We start from the raw sequence: 19512 nt of genomic DNA on the forward strand, positions 1-19512 counted from the left end.
CAATCTTAAAATAACAAAGATACCTTTAGAATGAAGCTAGATTCCACAGCATCCATCAGGAATTTCAACTGTAGGAAATGATGAATGACAATGTTCAAACATACAGGTCTTTCAGCTGCATCAGAATCACAAGCACGCGGCAAGGATCATGTGCCCAATTAAGTCAATAGTCTTGTTACATATTTACCATCTCATAAACAGATGATGACCCAGAGCAGACTGCCCTGATGACTCTGCTAGGAAGAAAGGAATGACATCACTGGAGAACCTCATGGCATATGCTCAGGCAGGTGACACATACAGTGTAGGCTGTGATTGCTGAACCCTACGCTGCCGGTCAAAGAAGCCCATCTCATGACCAGCTCTTAGGGGAATTCTCCGAGCCTGCTAGTCACCTCTAGCTCCTCTGCCAGTTAAGATTAAGGGGGCTCTTTGTGATCAGTGTGATGTTACACTCTTCAAACGCATATTTGTGATACTTTTTCTTATGTTTATTCAAACATTTACTCATGAACAAAGGGAGGAAATGGGATTTGTTTAAATTCAATTTTTAGGTCCGAGGAAACCTATTATGGCTGTCCCCAATACTGAACCCTTGGGAAGTCATCAGCTCCCCCCCACAGTCTCCTCACACACCCCATATTGAGCTCCCAACCTGTTACCACTCCAAACAATACTCCCCAAACTGTCAAGGCCCGAAACAGACTCCCCCTGCTATCACCAACCACCAGAGACCCCTCTTCTGTCATTCATACCACCAAAATGCCCCTCCTGTCACCAACGCCCCAGTCAGACTGCCCTCATGAACAGCCCTCTACAAGAGCCCTACCCTATCAGCCAGACCCTCAAACTCCCCTTCTCGTTACCCACATCCGCCGAGACCCCAAGTTCCCGAATATCCTCTCCCCAGTCTCCAATATAGCTCACAGATGCCCCTGTCATCAACATCATCACCCCCTCTCCCCTGGCGGCCCCCTCGCCGCGCCCTCTTGCGTGTGGCCCCACCCCTTGGCATGGCGTCGGGATGAGCGCGCCGGAAGCCCCGCCCCCGGCCGGTTGCTAGGCTCCAGCAGCCGGAAGTCCCGCCTGCCGTGTAGTCGCTGCTGCCGCTACCGCTGCCGTCGTTGTTGTTGTAGTTGGTTCGCTGAGCTCCGCGGCTCCGAGAGCCGGGTGCGTCTCTTTCCGCCGCCGCCATGAAGTGGATGTTCAAGGAGGACCACTCGCTGGGTAAGCGCTCGGCCAGTGGCCGGGCCGTGGGGCCTGGGGTGGCAGGTGAGCCCCCTCCCCCACTCAGGCCGCCCTGGCCTGGGCCCGGCGGGGCGGATGCCGAGCTCTGGGCTCGGGTAGCCAAGGTCCCAGCCCCTGGGGCAGCTGCCCACGGAGCCCGTGTCGCCATCCGCAGGCTCTGCGGGAGCCAGGGGACCGAGGACCGAGGCCGCCAGGACGCCCAAACGAGGGCCCGGGGGGTGCGCAGGTCTCGGGGGCAGGAGGGCCAGGGGCTTGGGAACCAGCTAGCGGGCAGACGCGACCGTCAGCTCGGTGTGTTTCTCTCACAGAACACAGATGCGTGGAATCTGCGAAGATCCGAGCGAAGTATCCTGATCGGGTTCCGGTGAGTGGACTCCCCGCCCCCTCACCCCGCTGTCACCCCTGTCGTCTAGGACTCGTGATAGGGCCCCAGGCCATTCAACAGTTGACAAGTTGAGCTTCCGTCCCAGTTATAGTAGCAGACGGGCCAGACTGGGTTAGGGGCTGTCCGGGGGCCGGGGCGTGAGGGGTTCGAGCTGGTGCTGTTCGGGGTGCCTCAGTGCTGAATCTCCCAATCTAGGCCAGCGAGCTGTCTGCAGCCTCTGGGCTCCCTCGCCAATTATGTAAGGAGTGATGTTCTAGGACAGGGCAACAGGTCACTGCCACTTTGGGGAACAGTGGTGGGGGGAGACTGTCACTTTGGTCTTGGAAGTGGTACTTGTAGTCTCAGGACATTCATCTTTAACTTTGAGCCTCCATCTTTACCGGACTTCTAGCTCCCTTTCTTCACCCTGACCTGGTCATCCTTTCCTGACCAAAAAATATCTGAGAAATGGCTGAAAACCCTTTCTTCCATGGTTTCCCCTTAATTAATAATAAAAATGATCCTATATTTTTTCCATGGTAGGGGAGATAGTTTCTGTAATCCTTATTGATTTTTAAAGGACATCCAGGCCTGTTATTGTAGCTCATTGCTTGTGAACAGTTCCTTTGGGGAGGAGAAGGGTAAGAGGGACAAACTTGAAACCTAGTTCAGAGAGCAGCAACAGGCCAAAGGAAGAGCTTGGTTCTTGGCTGGCTGGGATTGCCAGTCATTCCTATTAGTCCATCCATTTTTGTTTCCTATGTTCTTTGGGATCTTAATTTCTCTGTAGTGTGAAGGCAGATCCATTCTGGGGTCCTGGAGTAACAGCCTCATCAGATATTCTCAGGTCTGCCCAGACAAAAGGTTGAAAAGCTTTGTAGTAAGGGCTGTGTTTCTCTTATGCATGTTGAGATCAGGGATGAGAAATATAATAACTGACCACAGAAAAGCACTTACCGTTTCCCTAGAAGACATTTATATCAGTTCTTAACCTCCAGAGTGTGTGGTTTATTAAGTCAGGAGCATATTTTCTCATGTTACACAGTTTCCCACCCACCTCCTTGCCCACACATTGTTCATTAGCTTCCCAACAGTGCAAGGCCAGAGCCTCACATTAGAAATCCAGTCCTGACCTCTCTTTGCTTTCCTAGGTGATTGTGGAAAAAGTCTCAGGCTCTCAAATTGTTGACATTGACAAACGGAAGTATCTAGTTCCATCTGACATCACTGTGGCTCAGTTCATGTGGATCATCAGGAAAAGGATCCAGCTTCCTTCTGAAAAGGCGATCTTCCTGTTTGTGGATAAGACAGTTCCACAGTCCAGGTGAGAGGTGTTCACTGTATTGGCCATCTGCTTGGCTGCTTACAGAACTCAAAACTTGGGAGGTCTGAAAACTCTTAGAGGTTCTGACTGGAAATCTGGATTTTGTGCTCCCTGACATTAGGAGCTCAAGGGAAATAAGAAAAGGCTGCAATACATGGGAGTGTACTTTGGGTTAAGAAAATGGAACAAGGCCTGGACTTTTAAAAAAAAATTATGAAATCCAGCCTCAGTCTCCCCAGGATCCCTTAAAACAGTTGAGGACTTACTTAGGCTTAAGCCATTAATAGAACTGAAGCCTGAAATGAGGTTTTCTCCAAATGATTCATATAATAAGACCTGTCATTCTCCACCAGGAGCTCGTGGGCCCTGCTGTAGCTCAGCTTTGGGTAATCACCTTGCCTACTTGCTCTCCAAACTCAGTCAGCTCTGTGCCACTGTGAGGGTCTGTGGCTGCCTAATCCTCACGTATGCTAAAATGGCTGCCGTCCAGCAAAGTGCCCTGAGGTCTCTTTACAGACTTACATCTCCCTTGGCACCACCTGCTCTGCCTGGCAGAGTAACTGCCCTTTGCTCTAGCTGTTGTGCTGCCTGGAAGCAATCTTTGGGATAACTTGGGGCCTGAATCTAGGCAGGAGCATTACAATTCCCTTCTTCTGTATAGTTGACAGCCCAGCTTTAGTTCCCTGTGGAAAGAGGAAAATGGATTGGCTCAGTCTAAGTCCCTGGTCAGTGCTTTCCTGTTACTGATTGAGGACTTCTAGGGCCTGAGCCAGATGCTGGCCCCTCTCCCCTGAGTGTGAGTTCCTGGCTGCGTCTCATCTTGGTGACCCAAACTAAGTTTCATTTGTTACCTCCCAAAGGTAGCACTTCTAAAAGCTAAGACTTTCAGAATCCCTGGGAACTAGCCCAATGTGGCCAAAATATATTCCTTTTGAAAATCCTTGAAAGCTCCAGAGAGGCCTAAGCCAAATTCCAGTCCTTTCCCTACAAAAGGTAGAAAGCTCTGGCTATATTTTGTTCTGATTTTCTCTCTTCCAGTCTCCACCACCTCCACTTCCTGCTGTTTGGCAGAGGAGCAGGATAGGGGAGAAATGGAAGGTTCTTCCCTAAGGCCAATGTCTTGTCTGGGGAGACAGGCCAGGCCCTGCCTGCTGGGTGCCATTGATCTGCCACAGCTATAGCTCAGGAAGCTGCGATATTGCCAGAGGTGATCTTGTCACCCTGTTGGGTTCTTCTAGCCTTCCTTCCCAGGCCTCTGGGCAGTGTGGTGCTGGGTGCACTCTTCACCAGGGGAGGAAGCCCTGGGCCCCTGTGGTCACTTGTGGCTTCCTTTAAGGTGGGAGAGAAGGCAAATCTTTATTCATACCACCTGCAACTTCTGCAGAGCCTTGGCGACCCTGTGTTTCCTCCTTCCTGGAGGTGGTTTCTTAGTGGGAGGAAGTAGGTGAGTAGGACCTATGGCATTGAGTTTATTTTCTTTAATTCTGATCCTCTGATACTTCTTGAAGGAAATGAATCAGGCTCTGGAGACATTAAGATTACTCTGATGGCTCCACATTAATCTAGCAATTAAAATGGCTGCAGATTTTAGCAACTGCCCCCTCCCCCATTATCCCTGAGATATAAATAGAATTGGAAATGAAAAGTGATTCTCAGGGCAGCAGAGTCTGCATCAGGGCCATTTTCTCTCCAAGTCCCATTTGCCTTTCCAGCCTAGTGAGAATCTACCCTAAGGCAGATTACACCAGTGACCCAAGTCAGGATTTTAGGATCACTAACCAGGGCCCCTCTGCTCAGGCCCTGAGTGCCTTTGGCCCCAGTTAATGTCTTCCTGCCCCACACTTAAAGCAGCAGTTCTTTGTTTGTTTGGGGGTTTTATTCTTACAAACAAATTTGTTTATAAACAAGAGAGGCATGTGACATCATTGGGCTTTATGGAGATGCCAATCGCCTGAAAGCACAAACAAAATTGCTACAGGGTCTCCTTCCTGAGTGACTCAGCTTCACCATCTCCTCCTCAAGGCAGTTTAGCAGCCTCTTCCTCAGCTTTTTCCAGCCTCCTTAGGGAAACGCAGGGCCTCCTTTAACCTTCAGCCAGTGCTTGCAGCCTTCAGAGAGTGGCTGGGGAAATCAGAGTTGAGAAAGGATGAACCCAGGCCTGCAGGAGCCCTCCCCTATCCATAACAGGGATCGCTTATGTCTGAGGCTGAGCGGAAGTAACTCCATTTATTCTTGCCTTGGAATGGAACTTTGGGAGAGTGTTCTGGAACACAAGTGAGCACCATGTAAAATGTCGTGATTATTGTTTAGAGTAGTTAGTATTAAATACTGATTCTAGAAATAGAGACAGGCAAGTCCCTAAGAGTTTTACTTCCTAAATTCTGATTTATGTTTTTTTAAAAAGGGGGAGAATCTCAATTGCCTTTTCCCATTTAGCATTGGAAGGTTGAATTCTCTGCCTAGGTGCCTGCATCCAGAATCAGGCCAAAAACAAAAGGAGAACTATGCCTTGGTGCAGACAGGACTTGAGAAGGAACATCAGTGTACAAGTTTTCCAGTCATGGTGTTAGAGGGGAACCCAGGCAATTGTGCCTACCTTGGTGGTCTTTGTTTCGAACACAGACTAGTCTTGTTAATCTCCCCTTTAAAATAGAAACAGGAGTATATTATTATTAAATAAACTGTCTCTATGATGTTATAATTTGGGAATGTTACATTGGGAAACCTCTGCTGTGTTTAAGATTATGGTGTTTAGTTGCTTCTGGATCTTAAAGAGGTACTAAGTAAAAGGAAGTTGTGATGTCTTATAGTCCATTCAAACTTTATTTAGAAATGTGCTTAAATTAAGCACTCTGGATCGTTTCTGGGTAAGTATCTCTTCAAGAACAGGGTTTATTTCAGCAGTAGAATAGGGTTTATTTATATCAGAGAAAAATCTGATAAAAGGAACAAGCAGTAGTTAATTTTTATTTTTTAGAATCTCGGGGAGGCTTCAGGGCCATATTCACTTTCACTTTGAGGCGAGTGCCTTTCCCGGATCCACAGCAGTGGCCATTGTCCTCGTACCTCACCCCGCCTGTCCTCCCCCTGCTGGAAAAGAGATAAATCCAGGTCCAGTGGAAGCATGTAGGCTCCAAAGCAGATGGGTGGCCAGGTGTGCCCATCAGTCCAGCCAATTCATGAGTCAGGCTGGATCCCACAGCCTCCATGACCTGACCTTGATCAGGGGCCAAGGGGAGGTTCTGCGGGGATTGGGCAACCCACACAGTTCTAGGTCAGCCTCCCTCAATTCACAGGCTGCTGAGAAGCTTAAAACTAGTATTTGTCCTCAGCAGCATGGCCATTCCTGGAGGTGGATCCTTCTGAAAGCTGCCTTTATTATTGGTTAGTTGGTCTGGATCTGTGTGACCCTGAACGGAGGGGTAGGGGACAGGGTTTTAGGGAGCAATTTAGGTTCATTTCACTCAGTACTTCGGGGTCCCACCACACCTTAGATTGACTCCATGGCTTGAATCTGATGTTTTCCCATTTCTTTCCTTGTCAGACTCAGAGCTTGGAAGGTGGCAGTACCCCTGGTAGCCCTGGTACCCGGAGGAGTGCGTGTAATACTCAGTGCCACAATGGTGTGCATTAGTGTTAGGGACTGGAGGCCATCTCTGGTTGTCTTCTGCAGCCAGTAACTTAGGCTGGAAGCCTTGGAGTTGCAGTGCTGCTTGCGAATTGTCAGTCCATCCAGCAGCCTTCGCAGCTTAGCCTGACAGATGCATTAGAGCTGCCTCTGTGCTTTAGGATCCTCAGGCATTCCTGCACTAGCAGTGGCCTGCCTAGTGCTGTGTGGCTCAGGCCTCTGAATTCTGAGAGGGAAGCTCATCATCTCAGAGGCTTATGGAACTTGTTCTACACTGACACACTAGCCTTCTGCTAGAGACTGCCTGCTGACTAGGGTCACGTTTTCCTCCCTGCACTTCCACTTGACTGTTCGTTTAATGGGACTTAAAAACAATTTTTTTCAACTGTATTAGTGGCCCAGCTGTTTTTGGCTCTAGGGCAAGTTATTCTGACTCTGTATGTGTGTGGCCTTATCTCACAAGTGCTATTTTCAAATCGTACTGTACAGATGTGCCAGTCTTCTTTCATGGCACCCAGCAAAGCCTCGAAATCAGGCGTTCAGTCACAGGCTGCTGAATGGAGTGTTTAGCTCCCAGAGTTGAGCGTTATCAGTTTTCAAGTTCCTGCCCAAGGGTACCCTGAGAATAAGGACACGGTGCTGCCGCCAACTAAATAAAGTTTCCACGCGAGGCTGCGTGACAGAGAAAAGGAGAACAGTGAGAGGACTCTTATTAAAGTCACTAGGCACAGCCATCTAGTCGTCAGATTACAGGATCTGAAGGGGAGAGTGCTGAGACTTGGCTACTCGATGTGTGATGCAGAGGCTGGCAGCAGTGGCTTTAGCTGGGAACTTGTTAGAAATGTAGAATCTCAGGCCCCACTCTGACCTTCTGAATCCAAACAGGCACTTTAACAAGACGTCCAGGTGATTCCGTATGCATGTTTGTCTGTGTGAGAAGCCCCGTTCTGAGGGAGATCGCTGCAGAAGGTACAAGGACGCTGACATTAGGTCATTAGAACAGATCTAGCTGTGTATTCACTTGGAGGCAGCACAGCCTAATGGTAAGAATGTCTCCTAGCTTTGTGACGTGGGGTGAATTATTTAACCACTCTGTGCCTCACTTTTATTATCTATGAACTATGGATTATGATACTGTGTCATAAGATTGTTGTGAGGATAAAAAGTTAATATATGTAAGGCAGTTAGAACAGTGCTTGGCATGTGTTTACTATTATAATTAGAATTTGTACGATCAGCCTCTATAGCTGCTAGGGCACTGGATAAACAAATTTATAAACCCAAGTTTTACTTAGACAATGGAATCTGAAGGCAGAAAGCTACATGATTATGGGCCCTCCCTCTCAAAGTCTCAGAGCCTGCCTTAGACAGTAGTGATTCCTACTACTTGTACACTGTTGTACAAGAATTCACTGTGGACAGCATATAGAGTCTTGGATGGGCCACTGGTGTTTATAAAGCTCCTCAGGTATCTCTAATTCAGAGTGGAATTTAGAGTCATTGCACTAGGCCTTCTAACTTGCTAGGAAAAGAGCAGAAGTTTGTCAGATGGAACCAAATGTGACATAGGCACCAAGGGGTGGCTGCCTTTGAATTGCACAAAATGTCTGCTACTTCTGCGTCTAAACCCTTTAGTGATGGTAGTGGTTGAGACAGTAGGACAGGTCTCATCAAGGTCAGCCTGGATGCTTGTACCAAGAAAGGCAAAGAGAGTTGTGGCAATAGCTGTAGCTCTTTTCCCCTTAGCCTCATTCTGAGGTGTCTCAGAGAAAAGCAGGGTTCCTCGGGGCACTCCCAACCACCAGGGTAAGTCTTTTTGAGAGACTCAGCTACTTATTCAAGCCCTTCACTAGCTGCTGGCTTTTCACTCCACTTCCTGGCTTGTCAGTCCCTCTACTTCCTAATCACATGGCTCTTAAAAATAAGCATCTTCAAAAAAAAACACAAGCATCTTTCTTCCTTTGGCAGAGGGACTGTTTCTCAACCTGGCTGCACCTGGAATCGTCTTGGGCATTTTAAAACATACTGATGCCTGGGTCCTACCTCCAGAAATTCTGATTCAATTGGTCTGGGGTGGGGCTTGGGCATGGAGATGTTTTTAAAGCTCTCCAGTGTTTCTGATGTGCAGCTGAGGTTGAGACCCACCATTCCAGGTGTTCTCATGAGCCCCTTAGGGGTTCCTCCCTCTAGCCACTGCCCCCCAAGTCCTCACATGTTCCAGAGCAGTGCTGTCAATAGAAATGGCATGTGAGCCACATATGTAATTTTAAATTTTCTAGTAGTCACATTAAAAAAGAAAAAAACAGGTGAAATTAATTTTAATAATGTATTTTATTTATCCAGTATATCCAAAATGTCATCATTTCAACATGTAAACAAAATTGAGATATTTTACATCCTTTTTTTATACTAAGTGTTTGTAATCTTTTGTATGTTTTACACTTACAGCACATCCCAGTTCAGACTAGCCACATTTCAAGTGCTGAATGTAGCTATGTAGCTGAATGTAGTGCTGTATTGGGCAGCAAAAATACAAGACATTTCTATCATAGCAGAAGTTTCTAGTGGACAGTGCTGTTCCAGGGAGTCCTTATTTTACAAGTTCCAGGTTAAGAGATCCTCACAGGGAGCACTGTTGTACAAGAGGCTGATGACAGGCCATTTCGTATTCCCACTCCTCCACCCCCACGTTGTTACTCAGTAATTCTCATCTACCCACACAGCCAACTCAGCTAAGCTTGCAAATGGGGCAGGAAGAATAGGAAAGGAAAAAAACTCCTTTATAAATGTGGCCTGTATCCCTGTTTACATGGACGTCCCACTCAGTCTGCCAGCAGCAAAGCAGCAGAGTGGGACAGTCATTGCTCCACCAGCTTGAGGCCCTGGACCCTGTCTACCCCACTGGCCCTTGTTTTACTGAAGCCTGCATTTAAGCATCTCTTGTGACCTGTCTGGGCTAGTGACTTCTGATGTCTCGAGCCGGCTCTCAGCCTCCTATTTTACTGCTGGTTCTGGTTCACCCCACCATGCATAGTCACAGTGATGTTTAGCACGTGTTGGCGCCTCCTGCTCATCTCTAATAGTACAGTCACGTGGCCAGAGCTCGCCTGGGGTTCCAGGTGTTACTAGTCTCATTCTGGAGCCAGTACAGCTCAGTTCCATGGCAGAGAACTACATTAGGTCTCCTCTCCTGCAGTCTGTTTTATGGCTTAGGGAAAGCCAGCTTTCCCACCCACACATGTTTAGTTTGAGCAATATCTATTTCTGGAGGGTTCTTAGGAAGGTTGGGCAGAGCTTCTCTGGATTCCACATACAGTCTGAGAGCTTTTTGCATCATGTGTGAGGAAAATCACTTCTCTTTGATGACGCTGATGCAGATCTCTGGGGCACAGGGTTTTTGGCAGGGGAGCGTCCACAAGAATGAACCTACTGTACTTAACATGTTAGGTACAAATTACAAATCTTCAAATAAACCAGCCTGAAGGAGAAGAAAGCCCCGTGTACTCTTCCTTCCTTTGGTCCTCCACCCACACTGGGATCGGCCTCTTAGGCTCTTAATTTTGCTTAGTTTTTTTCCCTTGCCCTTGGCATTCAGAAGGCATTCTGAATGTACTAACTTGTACTAACCAGCCAAGCCCACTCAAGGAGCTAGTGCTGGCCTCTGAAGGATTTATTTGGTGTGAGGGTGAGTCAAGTGGCCTTGCCTTGGAGTAAGGAGGATGGAGACTTGATTCTAGTCTTATTTACTGATTCCCAGAGGCCTAATTTATCTTAATTTTTTGTGGCTCCATTTCCCTTCTGTAAAACAGGATTGTAGGCACACAGCAGGTAGTGAGATCTGAATTACTTTTACCACTCACCACTAGAGGTGTGGTAGAGAGTAGCTAGTTTAAGTAGTCAAGTTCCTTATCCTCAAGCCATCTTTCAACAGCTGGACTCAGTAACCAAACCCAATTCTCAATGTTGTTTTTTGTTTTTCTCTTTCAAGCCTAACTATGGGACAGCTTTACGAGAAGGAAAAAGATGAAGACGGATTCTTGTATGTGGCCTACAGTGGAGAGAACACTTTTGGCTTCTGAGGGCCAGTGCTGGGCTAGGTGCACCGTTCTTGCTTGTGTATCTTGTAAATAGCCGGCCATTTTCAGTTACTATACCAGAACCTCTTCACATAGACCTATTAGTGCATTTGTAACTGGATTTATTTCTTAATATATTGGAAGGTTTTGTTTCCTTAGACTAGTAAATTATCATACAGAGTTTTATTTTGAGTTTTTCTTTTTGTGCACTGTCCTCATGGCTATACTCTCCAGGGAACTTGTTCCTCTGGGAATCATATTTAATGAAGATATTTCCATATTGAAGTGCGGTAGGTGGGTATTAAAGTGAAAGGGAGGGAGATGATGCATTTATTCTGGATTATGTTTGAAGTGTTAGATGGCTAAGTGTTAAAAGCATCCAAATTAAATTCTTAGCAATCAGAACACTTGCTTCACTAGATTTTGCCAGCTGCCAATCATGTTGGACTGAGCTAATCTGTTCCTCTTTCTGAAACTATTAAGGTAAATAATTAACAATAAAACTTCCTCTTATAAAGGCCTTGCAGTGTGACCATGTCCTTTATTCACCTTCTTTAGATGGTCAGAGAAGTAGCTCCTACGTCTGCTGGGCCAGGATGAGGGCTTGTGGGGGCCATGGCAGCACAGCCTGGGACAGGAACAGTGGCTTGTGTCATAAGGAGGGAAATCTTTTGTTCTGAATGGTTAACATGTTCACGTGGTTCAGATATCAGGACTCTCTAAAAAGGTATACATTGGGAAGTCCTGCTCCCACCACTGTTTTCTGACTACCCTAGCCCTCCACCCTATGGGAAGCTACTTTTACTGGCTTGTTTCTTTTCGGTTTTTATTTTTGGAAGTACAGTTAAGTATGAATATGTGTCCTTATTTTCGTCTTTTTCTTATACAAAAGAAAACATTATATATATTTATGTACATTGCTTTTCTTCATTTAACAGTATATCCTGGTGATCTTTTCATATTAGTTCATAGAGAGCCTTTTTATTCATTTTTACAGCCAAGTAGTGTTGCACTGTATGGATATATCATTATTACTTACCTGGTCCCCTATTAATGGCATTTGGGTTGTTTGCAGTCTTTTACTAGTAATTACACAGTGCTGGAGTGATAACCACATACACACATCCTTTATATGTACCTCCATTTTTTAAGGTGTTGCTCTCCAATCCCTTCTTCCTAAAAATCATGATTAGATTTTTCCAGTCCCAGAAGTTTCATAATTTCTGACAAATTAGTATAGATGTGTAGGCTTGCCAGGACACAAATGCCTCTAAGAGGAAATGCTTAGTAACTTTCCTAAATCTTCCTCAGATGGACTGTGTTGGAGGCTAGAGCCCCACATAGATCATGAGAATAAAGAAATTAGATATCACCCAGTGATCTAAGAACATGTAGTTAAAATGATTGTCTTAAACTTTCAATTGGGGAAGAAACAAAGGTCTTTGCCTTTATCTTTACCAAATTATGTAAGCAACCCATCAGAGCTCCCTACTGATGTCAGCCTCCCAGCTGGGATCAGAAGAAACATTCTTGTCATAAGCATCTTGTTGGTCTTTTCCAAACCTGACCCAAGAAAATCTGTGTTCCTCTTTGCTGCTAGTTTCAAACTAGAAGCAGGTAGAAACTGACCTCTGAGTGAGTAAGGTAAAGGGAAGGAAGAAGCTCTGTGTTACCAAGGAATCTTATTTGCAGTGACATACACCCAACTCAAACTGGCTTAAGCTAAACAGGCAGTTTATTATTTCAACTATCATATAGGGATGGTTCACTGGCTTCAGGAATCGCTTGAAGCAGAGATCAAATGATAATATCAAAACTCTCTTGGGGCCGGCCTGGTGGCACAGAGGTTAAGTTTGTACATTCTGCTTCAGTGGCCTGGGGTTCACTGGTTTGGATCCTGGGCGCAGACCTACTCACCACTTAGCAAGCCACGCTGAGGCGGCATCCCACATAGAAGAGCTACAGCTCTACAACTGTGATACACAACTATGTACTGGGGCTTTGGGGAGAAAAAAGAAAAAAGCAGAAGATTGGGAACAGATACTAACATAGGGCCAATCTTGCTCAAAAACAAAAAAACAAACTCTTCATCTAGGTTTTGTTTTCCTCTGTGTTGACTTCATTCTCAGGCATATTCCTCCCATGTGATAGCAAAGGTGGTCCTATCAGCTTAGCAGCTCCAATGGAAGGAAGAGTGTTTCTTCTGAGGACAATGTCAAAAGTCCCTGGGAGGACTCTGGCGTCACTGAATTACCAAACAGCCCCCGCTTGAGGCAGGGACTGGTGGGAAGGAATGGTAAAACCCTCCTTAGCCGTAAGAACAGAAGGGGATTATACAAATGGAGGAGTGATAGCTTTCCAAACACGTTTTGATTTGTTTTTGTTTCACAACCACAAACCCACAAATGAAACTGAGAATAGCTAGGGAGAAGAAAACCAAAGGGCAAGTATCCGAAGCCAATTGTGTTTTTCTTTCTTTTAAAAGTAATTTATTTTTTTTCTCCCCATTTTTTTTGAGGAAGATTAGCCCTGAGCTAACGTCTGTTGACAGTCTTCCTCTTTTTCTGCTGAGAAAGACTGGCCCTGGGCTAACATCCGTGCCCATCATCCTCTACTTTATATGGGACACCGCCACAGCATGGCTTGATAAGCAGTGCGTAGGTCCACACCTGGATCCGAACCTGCAAACCCCCAGCCACGGAAGCGGAGTGTGTGAACTTAACCGCTATACCATGGGGCCGGCCCCGTTAATATAGTCTACATTGTAGATTTCTCCCTCCTTGAATCTCCTAATTGGCTTTCTCCTGATTCTCCCCTGGCCTCCAGGTCACACTCTTTCCTGTGCTTCTCCACCTGCTCCTGAACTCTCCATGTTCCCCAGGGTTCAGTCCAGGGTCCCCTTTTCTTCTCATTCTATACACAGTCTCTCTGGATGATTTTACCCTAACCCATGTCTTCAAAGACTTCCTATAAATAGATGACTCCAAAATCTCTATCTCCAGCCCGTCTCTCTATCCTGAACCCCAAACCAGTCCCTCCAAATGCTCACTCGAGGTCCTTATCCCATGGTGTCACAGAAAACCCAAACTCTGAAACTGAGCTCGTTGTCGCCCGCCTGCATCTCCTGCACCCCAGCCCAAGACGAGCTTCTCTTCCTGGATCCCCTTTCCTGATACATGGCACCACATTCCATCCTGTCACCTACACAGTAACCTAGGCGCCATCAATGTTCCCTCATCCTTATCCCCTCCCTTGCCTGCAGTCAGCCAATCAGCCTCACCAGCCTCTGCGTATTTCTCAAGTCAGTCCCCTCCCTCTGGCTTCTAAAACCGTTATTGTCTGGGCCTCATCATTTCTCTTCTACTTACTATAGTAATCCTCCAACTGTGGTCTCTCTGCCACCATCCTTGCCCCTGTCATTCCATCCTCCTTGCTACAGAGGAGAGCGATCTTTCTAAAATGCAACTTCCATCCCAACACCCTTTTCTCAAAATCCCTGAAGTGCCAAGTTGTCAGGATAAAACCATTTTCCACTGTGGGACATAGAAAGTCCTCCCCAACATGGCCCAAGTGCCTCTCCAGCCCCTCCCATGCTCTGCCAGCCCAGCCATGCTGTGCTCTCATTTCTGGCCTTTGCATATGGTGATTGTCTACTTCAAATATCCTTCTTTCGAAGTCAATATCCTTCTTTCGAAGTCACCATATGCACTACCATTTCTCTTTGCTTGCTAACTGCTAATCCTTCCTCCTTCACTTCTTTGCTCAAGTATACCTGGGCCTGTGAAATCTTCTTGTGCCCCTCTCCCAGGCTGGGTATTAGACCTCTACCATAGCCATCCTCACACTGTGCTGTTCCACTGCAAAGGCGCTTGCTTGTCTTTCCCAGCAGTCAAGCAGCCACAAGGGGACTATCTCCCATCCTTGTATCTCAGGTGCATAGCACAATGCCTGGCATATTGATGGTGTTCAGAAGGCATGTGATTGGTCTACCTGAAGCTGGGAGCCTACTTAACAAGCACTAATGCATCTTAATTTTGCAGCAGTGGCCGAAACACTGTGGCCACATGGAGGGCATGGGGCAGGTTTGTATACCCAGGCACCAATCCCAAAAGTGGCTCGACGATCTCCTTCAAGAATTTGGAAGGAGGCGCTATAAATTTTGTTATTCTCAAAAGACTCACTCTTCATTAGACCAAATGTTAGAATGCTTTAAAAAGTGCAATTGGTTCTTGTTTTCATCTTTATTTCCTTAGGGAGAAAAAAACAATCCTAGTGGTTGACATCAGGGAGGTAAAGCCACAAGAGTTAGGTGGGAGGATCTATATATACCTCTGTGATCAACAGCTTTGCTTCGTTGCCTGCTTAGCTGCTGGAGACAGGCTGTTGCTTCCAGATGTGCAATGCAAGCAGTGCATGCAAGCAAACGTGCAAATGCCTGGTACGCAGCAAGAACATTTGCTCAACAGGCTCCTCGTGAGGATAATCTCTTACATTTATTAGCACAAGCTCTGGAAACTGAGACTACCAAATTGGAGAGAGTCACTCATGAGCTGCAGTGGCAGACCAAGGCTGGTGTTTCCTATGTGCCAGGCTTGGGACATGTGGTAGGCAGCCTTCCTCATACCTACGTTGTACTTTATCTCATCTCATCCCTACAACCCATTGTCGGGGGGTGGGGTGGTGCCTGCATTTCAAAGGCGAGGACACCAACACTCTGAGAATGTACTTACCTACCCAAGATCACACAACCAGTACATCCTGGAGCCACAATTCAAACTCAGGTCTACAGCCAAAATCCATCCTTGTTCAGCTAGACCAGAGGTTATGAATCGAAGGCCTGTGTCTGTATGTGGGCCCTAGACGTGTATGTAAAAATCCAACATTTTTGCTTCTCCTGAAAAAATGCTGAAGATCTTTGACATCAATCAGCTGGAAGATAACGGCTCCTCATTGGACAAAGGAATACACTTCTTAGTTCACTGCACCTACTTTAAGTTTCCTATGCTTGGAAATATTTGGGTGTGCAAACTTGGCACCATTGTTTGTGCCATCCTTTATTTTAGAACAGAATTCCTCCAAATATATGCAAGCAAAATACTAACCCATTTTGCCCTCATCTTTCATGAAAGAGGCAAAGATCTGCCCTCGTTAGCACAGGTGAGTGAACACTGTTGTCTGGAGCCGGCTGAGACTGTACTGCCACTCCATCACCTGAAGGCTTGTTTCTTCCACTGCCAGCTGGTTGCTCAGCCCCACACTTACTGATGTGCTAGGATAGAAGGGCATTCACAATGGCACCGGATAAACGAGGAACAAAAAGTACAGCATGAAAATACCAGCTGAAAAGGCACTCACAGGAAGTCCAAGAGTCTGTAAGCGTTCGCAATAAAAAAGGAAGTTGATGAAATCTTGGGGAGGGAGGATATACATCGAGAAGAGCACTCTTCTTTCTCTCACTTAATAGAATCTAATTCAACAAAAACAGGGGTGAACAGGGGTGAACTAGTTTGAGTGTCATGTGTTGTTGGGCAAAGCTTGGGTTGCCCACGGTATAATTTCTCTGAGATTTCCTGAGAGGTTGCACATAAATGTCTTGTTGTTGAACTGCAGAAAGACGCTGGGAATGGGCTCTGTTATCCTGCTCTGTTGTCAGGTTGGTTTCACCACCAAGCGGCCCACCCTGCCTCTCCCCATGGAGACATGCTGGGTTTCAATGTGCTTTTCATTCTCTTGGCTGCCTCAGCAAACAGCCATCACTGTTTCCATTGTGAGTTCTTCTCCTTCTGGAGCCGAGCCCAAGTTCAGGGAACATGTGCTTGAGACCAGCATTTGGCAGCCTGGGTCCCCACTTGGAGTGACTTTCTGCCTTTGCCTTTTCCCCATCAAGACACTTTCCTGCATTTGGAGATTGAAAAGCAGTGCTGAACACGCTTAGTTCTAAAAGCTGGTTCCTTAACTCTGCTGGCTCATTGGGATGAGAGACAAAAATATGCACACCCAAACTCAGAACCCAGGTTATTAGACAAAGATAAGAATTATTTCCATCCCTCCCTTGTTACTAGTGTGACGGTGGCCATATGTATCTCAAAATGTCTATGGGCTCTGTTTCCAGGAGAAAATTTCTCTTTGCATTATCTACCCAATTAAGTATTTTGATGAGAAATCCTGAGTCACAGTTGAAAAAACTGAGCATCCTAATTGCTGGGACCTCATTTTGTAGAATAGGTGACAGTTCAGAAGTCAGAAATTAAATGCTTTCCCCACAACCACATAGGAAGTAGTGGCAGAGTTGGTACTAGAACATAATTACTTGAATATCCAGACCAAAGTTTATTCTACTATACCAAGTAATTAATAAGGACAAGGTTGGTTTTTTACATTTTTAAATTGAGGTATAATTACATACAATAAAATGCACAGATCTTAAGTGTAGAGCTTAAATTTTGACAAATGTTTACACCCATGTAATCAAAACAAAACAAAACAGAATGTTTCCATCATCCTAGAAAGTTCCCTTGGGCCTTTTTCCACTCAACCTCTATCCCACATCTTCCCCCACCAGGCAACAACCACTACTACAATTTCTATCCCCTTTGATTAGTTTTGGGGCTTCAGTTTTGTTACCCGGCCCACCGACCCCATAAGCCAGTAACTGCAGCCCTGCTGAGAACAAGCCTGACATGTTCTCTTTAGCTTACAGGAAACCACAACGAGAGGAAGGAGGAGATGCTGAGACATATAGTCGAAACAGTTAACACCGGTTGAAGGCAACATGGCAGTCTGACTTGACCTGACACAGACCCCGCAGCTCATTATATGCTCATTGTAACGTATTACCATTCTACATAACACACCTACCTGCACCATGACAGTTTACAATCGCCACAGCAATGGCAGGGTATGACCAAATAAGGAAAGAAAAGAGGTGGCACCCTTGATCTCCAAAAAAGCCTGCCCATTTCTCTGAAAACTGTGAATTTTCCTCCCCTTCATTACCTGGACCCCTTATAACAGCTGCTTACGCATCCCATGAACTGAGAAGTTGATTTGTGAACCTAGTTCCCACTTCTCCATTCTTTGGCCATTGAATAAAAGCTTGTGCCGTTGACTGCTCAGCTTTGCTTTCGTTTCAAATCTGCGACTCCGAACATACAAGAACCCTCTGGGGAGGGGAAGGATTGTGGGTACGAGGCCCACCTGTGGGTCCCTCCTCGGAGCTCCTCTGAATGTGGGTTGGAGTCCCACTGGAGTGAGGTCAATTTGGTAACAGTTTTAAGAAATAAAAATTGAATGCATGCAACTTTGCCTGCAGCCCTGAAGTGTCTCTTTGCAGAATTTTCCTCCTCCTTTTAGACCACAAGTACTAAAAACTTGTTTGGATCCATCTGGACAGGCTTCCAGAAAGTCAGTCTTAGCCCTAGTATAGACACATTTAAGTTTAAAGGCATTCACGTTTATAAGATGTGAAGGCCAACTATGATTCCTCAATATGTGGTATAAAAAGAACTCTTCTTTCTGGAAAATAAAGTTGCTTTCTCCAAAATACCTGCCTTCTTGGCTCTTCCTGTATCCCACCACGCCTCAGGATAGCTGCCTTTGTTTCTATGGAAAGAATTGCTTGAGCCCTTGAAAGTGAGCACATGTATACTCTCTTTGGAAGCCGTTTCCTACTTTCGACAACTTTCCTGCTGCACTGGGACTCCTCTTCACAGCTCCTCTGACTTCCTCAGACATCATCACTGGAGGACAGTGGCAGCTGAAAATGTAACACTGTCTAAGCCATTAACTAGCCAGCAAGGGCACTAAGTTTTAGAAAATGGAAAACTTTGGCTAAGGCTTGCTCAGAACATTGTCTTAAAGCCAAAAAATGCTGCCAAGGTCCAAGTGGAGGCAGCTTTCCACCAGCCACAGACACGACCAAATCAGACAGGGCCTGCTTCTCTTCCAACTGGAGCGCCGGCAGCCAGGGTGGGTCATTTTCTCCACAGCAGCTTCGTCTCCCCAGACAGTGAGCTAATGCTTGGCACTAGCCAACTCCATAAAACAAGGCATTTGACCACATGCTTTGAGGAAGAAATGAGTACATGGAATATAGACCCCAAATTATTTAAATCAAGCCAAGTTTTTAAAATTCTAAAGAAAAAGAGAATAAAAATTATGCATACATAGTCATAACATTAGAACCCACTTGTGAACAGAGAACAAAGAAGCAATACCGAAAGTGTAAACTTCCCTGAAAGAGCCCAATTCCAGAGGACATTTTCTTAGTAAAGAGATAATTCTATGGAATTATATGCAGAGCTGCCGAAAGCATGCTGTGAGAGTCCCTCTTCCCTATACAATGTCACTTCTATTTTCTGGTGTTTTCACCGTTTAAAATAAAAAAAACCTCTTTTCTAATTTTTTTTTTTTCATTTCGGAAATTTATTTTTGAAATAGGTGTTATGTTAACATGGTCCCTCCCACTCCTGGGGACCAGCCTTTCCCCTTCCCTCCCCAGAGGCCCCAGTGTTAGTAGTTTCTTGTGTATCTATTCAGAGATAGTTTAGCATATAAAAGCAAAACATAGATATATACATTTCAGCCTTCTTTTTTATAGAAATGGAATGTTACAATGCTGTCCTGCATTTTGCTTTTTTTTGCACTCGTATTTAGAAACAACTTAACTTTGACGATGTATTTTAAAAAAGCAAAATTATATGTTCATTTACCTTTTGACCCAGCACATCCCATTTCTAAGAATCTATCCAAAAGATACATTGGTAAAAATACAAAATATTTTATGTAAGCTATTCACAGAGCATTTCAAAAGGAAAGAATGAAATGCCCACCAACAACTAATAAAAATGGTTACTGCTGGGAGAAGGAAAAA

At 45.7% G+C, this 19512-nt stretch overlaps 2 protein-coding genes across 3 annotated transcripts in view; one reads left to right on the plus strand and one right to left on the minus strand.

Annotated features, from left to right (window-relative positions):
• The first annotated feature begins 1084 nt into the window (after positions 1-1084).
• GABARAPL2 (GABA type A receptor associated protein like 2) lies at positions 1085-11160 on the plus strand. The gene is made up of 4 exons (XM_058528306.1): positions 1085-1227; positions 1557-1612; positions 2764-2936; positions 10553-11160. The coding sequence occupies exons 1-4, from the start codon at positions 1194-1196 to the stop codon at positions 10641-10643; spliced, it is 354 nt and encodes a 117-aa protein (XP_058384289.1). The 5' UTR covers positions 1085-1193; the 3' UTR covers positions 10644-11160.
• A 5790-nt stretch (positions 11161-16950) lies between these two features.
• Positions 16951-19512, minus strand: part of ADAT1 (adenosine deaminase tRNA specific 1) — a 28982-nt gene continuing 26420 nt past the window's right edge. The window contains exon 11 of one of the 2 annotated variants that reach the window (XR_009216441.1): positions 16951-18703. The gene's annotated coding sequence lies outside the window, so the exon portion shown is untranslated. Of the gene's footprint in view, positions 18774-19512 lie in introns of both variants that reach the window. The other variant, XR_009216440.1, reaches the window with a different exon arrangement.

The sequence above is a fragment of the Diceros bicornis genome, chromosome 32 (genome assembly GCF_020826845.1).
Source record: "Diceros bicornis minor isolate mBicDic1 chromosome 32, mDicBic1.mat.cur, whole genome shotgun sequence".
Classification (NCBI taxonomy): Eukaryota; Metazoa; Chordata; class Mammalia; order Perissodactyla; family Rhinocerotidae; genus Diceros; species Diceros bicornis.